The sequence below is a fragment of the Lactuca virosa genome, chromosome 2 (genome assembly GCF_052849685.1).
Source record: "Lactuca virosa cultivar CGN04683 chromosome 2, Lactuca_virosa_CGN04683_v6, whole genome shotgun sequence".
Classification (NCBI taxonomy): Eukaryota; Viridiplantae; Streptophyta; class Magnoliopsida; order Asterales; family Asteraceae; genus Lactuca; species Lactuca virosa.
Genome location: NC_136427.1, coordinates 69,060,425 through 69,066,137, shown reverse-complemented (window position 1 = coordinate 69,066,137; position 5,713 = coordinate 69,060,425). Strand labels below are relative to the sequence as shown.

Below are 5,713 nucleotides of genomic sequence, written 5' to 3'. Positions count from 1 at the left end.
GGTAGTGTATATTAGGTGATCCGAGAGTTCGGTTGGTGCTTTGGAGCCCAAGTATAACTATAAAGTGATAGTTCGAGCCTTTTATGAATTTTGGATTTAAGTTCGGTAAGTTTTAAGGAAAAGGAGAGTTAATAGGGTTGTAGAGCTTCTCAACACCTTTCCGTGGATATAAAGATCGTTGAAAACGGAGTTGAAACGAAGAAGTTATGACTTTTCGAAGTTGGCAAGGATTTGGGGGAAATCTGAGCTCACAACGTGAGCAATTGGAGATCACGACGTGAGAAGCGGTTAAATGGAAATGCTGATTTAAACTGTGCTCACGACGTGAGGATTAATGGCTCGCGACATGAGAACTGTGCAGCCCAAGCCCACTAGTTTTTAGGGTTTTCAACATATATAAAGGTTGGTTCATTGTTTTTGGGGCATTTTATGAGCCTCCGTCATATCTAGATAATCTTGAGAGAAACCCTAACCTCCCTTTCACCATTTTGAGCCTCCCATTTTCTCTTCCATCCATATATGGAGATTTTGGTGCTTTGAAGAAGAAGATGTTCTTGGTGCTTAGATCCAACAAGCTAGCCCCCTCACGACCTTAAAGATCTTACCTTGGACCATGGTAAGTCCTTAAGTTCCAACCTTTATCTGTTATTCTTCTAGATCTAGAGTTTTGTCCATCTTATGTATGCTATTGCATGTTTGAGTGAAGTAGATCCATAAAGTTAGCAACTTTATGGATTCTAAGAGTCCCTAGATCATAATATTGTTCAGATCTAAAAGATGGTATGGATTTAAGGCATGCATGAAAGATTGAGCTCATTTAATCACTTTTGACCTACAAAGAGGTTGGATGATGCATGGTGCATGCATGACCATAAAGGAAACATTTTTATGGACCTTAGGAGTCCCCTTTATCTTCTGGATGAAATGGGTTCAAGGACTAATGGATTAAGGACTTAAAATGGTAACCTTTAGCCACAGACGACGCTCACGGCATGAGATGCATGATTTCACGACGAGAGATTCGAGGAGCCCCGTTTTCTGTTAAGATCATTGAAGCTCACGACGTGAGGAAGAGTGCTCATTTCGTGATGACAACTCATGTGAATTCTTTAACTGAGTTGACTAGTAGGTTGGACCGAGTCGAGTTGGAATCGGACTGAGAACTCTGTCACGACGTGACCACGGCTTAGTCACGACGTGAGTGTCAACTAATGGAAATGTTGACCGTTGACTTTGACCTTGACTAGGGTTGAACAAGTTTGACTAAAGGATATTTCTGGGTATTTTGGAATGTGTTGAGAATTGGTCATTTGGTTGGATAGGTGATAATTAGAACTGAGATTCAGAGTTGGGACCCCATCAGTTATCGTTCGGACTGTGAGGTGAGTTTTCCTCACTGTACTTACGAGTCGAAGGCACCAAGGCCGACCCGTTGGATTGATATCCTACTATATATATTGATATGCTGAGTATGGGATAAACTGTATGACTATATGCTAGTTGCTGACATGCTTAGACTGGTAGATTATCTGTTTGTTGCTTATGATTGTTATCTGTTATATGTTGACATATTGTGTTGGGTTGAGGTTGTACTGATTTGTGCTGTAGCCAACAAAACCTAGAGCATTCCAGATATGAGTTGAGGTTCGTGTAGGGCATGCCAGACTCATACTGAGGGATCAGGAGTATTCCAGATACGAGCTGAGGACCGGTTGGTATGTCAGACTCGTACTAAGGGCTTGAGGGTCTTCCAGTCCGATGATTGAGTGGACTCGCGGTATATTTGTATTCCAGTCTGATGACTGATTGGGCCAGGGAGCAAGCCATGCATAAGCTGTGGGCCCCGAGGGTAAGCCAGATTTATGTTGTAGGCTTAGGAGCAAGCCATATATGAGCTATGGGCCCGATAGGCAAGCCAGATATGAGTTGTGGGCCCGATAGGCAAGCCAGATATGAGTTGTGGGCCCGATAGGCAAGCCAGACTCATACTGTGGGCTCAGGGGTAATCCAGTCTTTTTGTTGTTGATCCAGTACATGCTGTTATTTGTTATTTTTGCGTGGTGGTACTTTGGGGGAACTCACTAAACTTTGTGCTTACAGTTTCAGTTTATTGTTTCAGGTGCTTCAGATGATTTTGGCAAGGCGAAGGCGTGACTGTACACATCCTTGGTTTTACGACTGATTTGATATTGGGAGACTCTGATTTTAAATAATGTTCTGGAAACAATGGTTTTGTGAACACGCTTATTAGTAAATGAGTTGTTTTGAAAAGTTTAAAATTTGTTGTAATTTTTGGGGATGTTACACACACACACACACACACACACTCTCTCTCTCTCTCTCTCTCTCTCTCTCTCTCTCTCTCTTTCTCTCTCTCTCTCTGGGCAGACGCAAGAATACATATTCGATGTTGCCGAGGTTGAAATATGTGTTGCCGTTGAAGGAAAAGTAGGTAAAAGAGATCGAAAATCGAAATTTTTTTCACTGCGTATGTGGGAACTAGATGTTGCCGATGCCATACCGGGCACCTAGGTAAAACCGTCCCTCTCGTAGACATAGTTGAAAGTTGAAATTGCGCGAATCACATAAATCTTCATGTATTCTTTATTTTTCTTCGCATCTTTATTCCTTGTGCGATTTTTTTTGTTTGTCGAAATACTTAATTTCAAACACAATATATTTGTTTGTGGAAGTAGTTAATTCCAAAGATCATAATTTAGTGGTGATTGTTTCTCAATTAAACACTCAAAAAAGAATATTTACCGTTTAAAAAAAACAAAGACTTCAAACTAGAATGAATTGTTGTTAAAAGGAAGTTGCTTTTGCTATATTAATGTTTATTATTTTGGTGATGAAAATTGATTAAACATCAAAATTTTATAGCTGTTATTTTTCTATTTCCAGATTATTACACTCCTCTTCTCCATACTCTTACTACGAGTGTGTATTTATCCTTTTGGTTAGCTTAATTAAAAGTTTAGTCGATGTACCGTACATATATTTTCTACAAACATTAATATATTGCTATCCTCGTTTATATATGGTCAATACGATATCCCTTTCACGAATAAAACGTCACTAAGTATATACTGGATCTATTTACTCAGTTTATAGAAAATATGTTGACTGTTGATTTATTTATAATTTAAGATAATAATACTGACAACCCCTATTTATATTTCCCGATAAACATTTTACCATATGTTATTCCATGAATTTATGTGTGTTAAACTCTTACACTTACGGTGAATTGAACGATTTGATGTTAAAACTTATGATAGCTACATGTCATTACACATCAAATTTGAAGTGGCATACATAATTGACCCGAGATTCTTTAAAGTTTTACATACCTCTTACTTGTAGATCCATCCTAAATCTTCTTAAGATATGTCTTAAAGGCTATTGTCTCTATAGCACATTTCAGAATATTATTGAATTCACAGATCGTGACATATATACCATTATGCACTAGAGAATGACTTCCTTCCTGACAAATGTCGTTGACGAGTCTCATCAACAACCGAATGGCTTCTGAAGCACTTAGCCTCATGATTTTTCGCATTTCCCTCAACCCATTTCTTGAACTTCCTAACTAACCATTGCCTCTTCGGGTGATGTTGTCCGTGTCCGAAAAAAGGCTCATTGATGTGTGTCACACTCTCGTTATCCGACTCATGTCCTATGTACTCTTCTAGTGGCACAATATTTCCTCCAAACCCTGATCCTAGCTCGTTGTTCTTTTCGTTATCGGCTTTTCTTTCATTCTCGAGTTGATTCCTCCTTGTTAGCTCGTGCCTCAGGCATGCATGACACCATCGTAGGTATATCAATTCTTTCACTTCAGCTGCTCGTTCCTTCTTAAGCTGTTCTAGTTCGTTTACTACACGATTGTAGTTGTCCGAGAATATCCGTTCAGCTTCGGCCTCCAAAAAACACAAGAAATCTCATCACTTTCATTGTGAAAAAGGCGAAATAAAGAATAAAAAAAACATTTGTACTCTCATCATTATTTTGTCACTTAACTATATACTAAACCATTATACATTTTTACATGTATAAATACCATTTTCCTAGTTACGCGGTTGATATCGGCAAAAATACAAAGAGAATATGACATCTATCGTTTTAGCTATTACTCTATTATTATTTATAAATTTACCAACTAAGCTATTATTAGAATAATCATAATGGACCATATTTCATGATCGATGATAATACATTATGTTCTATATTTTCATAACCGCGTAACGGAAAAAAAAAAGCTTTTAAATGGTCAAAGTTATAATGGTCTAATTACTACCGACTAAATTGATAAAATTATAAATATATGCAATTTTTTATAACTGGCGCAAACTTAAAAGCATATTTTTACCTTCGACGAAATTGCTATTTCCGCAGTGTCTAGCTTGTTCGAAACCTCATCCTTCTCGTCTTGTAATTGACTGATCATGGCCCGCATTTCATCGACTTCATGTTTGAATCCCTCAAGCGCACTGTCTTTTCTTTTCAATTCCGATTCAATATCTAACATTTCTGCTTCTCGTGTTTTGATTTTCGAATTCTGATCGCTCATCAACTTTGAACTCTCTCTTGTTTTCTTCAAAAGTTTCTTGATCCTTTTTCGAAGCATACAGTTTTCTGTTCTTGAAGATTGGAGTTCATATAATGCGTTTAAATACTCGATCACCATCTCATCAAACTTTTTGGTCTCTACATCCATTGATGAAACCTCCCTTTCCAAGAACGCAGCTCGTTCTTTCTCTATAGCCAAGTTGTTCTGAATCTCCATTAATGCATACTCTTGATCTTTCAAGTTGATAAACTCAAAAAACCGGTCTTCGATCTCCCTTTCAAGCTTTTGAAGCTCTTCGATTTTTGTTTTGAGGTTGAGAATCTGCTCTTTGAGATGATTCCTATCGGATTCTGTTTCTTGGATTTTATCTTGAAAGGATGAAATCTTTCTATTTTTAATCCTAGCAATTAAAGAAAAAGCTAGAGGAATTCCAACCATGATCAAGATTGACTTGATCAACTCTCTTGATCCTGTGCTCTCCATCAATACTCGAATTTTTTGGGGTAATTAATCATGGATTTGGTTGTGTTATTGAAGAGGAAGAACAAAAAGTGGTGTTGATTTGCAATATTCGTGATGCATATTCTTTGCTTTTGTGTTATGCTTTAAGCTATCTTTTATGACATGTACCATTTATTTGGTGGCTTTTGGAGCACTTCATGTTCATGGCCACAAATGCCAACTTTTTGTGTTTTTGTTTCTCGTCAATTCGTTTTGGAATCTGGTTCCTTTATTGTGTTCATACTTCATAGACGACTGTCAATGTATTTTGTTTGTTTAATCTTGCACTAATAAATAAATCTGTAAAAATACTAACCATTTAGAGAAGAAAAAAAAAGATAATTAACTAATTAAGAGTTAAATGCATGAAATATAAGGAGGTAAAACAAACAAATAGTGTGACTGCTATTTTTCCAAATTCATCGAAAGTACAAATATTTAACTACAATCAAAGAAAAGAAATACGTTAATTTAGTTTTGGATAAACAAATAACGACGTTAAATCTAAAATACCCTTTTAATAAAAAATATATACATATAGTATTTTGGATCTTCTAAATTTGTTAAGGATTATAGAATATACACATATTAGTTTTAAATTTGTAATTTGGTTATTAACCATATAAAAATTACAAA

General features: G+C 36.6%; 1 protein-coding gene across 1 annotated transcript; it reads right to left on the bottom strand.

Moving 5' to 3' along the window:
• Positions 1-3,240: 3,240 nt before the first annotated feature.
• On the bottom strand, positions 3,241-5,209 carry LOC145159156 (CHUP1-like protein). Its single transcript, XM_079078070.1, has 2 exons — positions 4,376-5,209; positions 3,241-3,926 (listed from the first exon to the last, which is right to left on the bottom strand). Exons 1-2 carry the CDS (start codon positions 5,057-5,059, stop codon positions 3,465-3,467), a joined length of 1,146 nt encoding a protein of 381 aa, XP_078934196.1. The 5' UTR covers positions 5,060-5,209; the 3' UTR covers positions 3,241-3,464.
• Between the last annotated feature and the right edge of the window lie 504 nt (positions 5,210-5,713).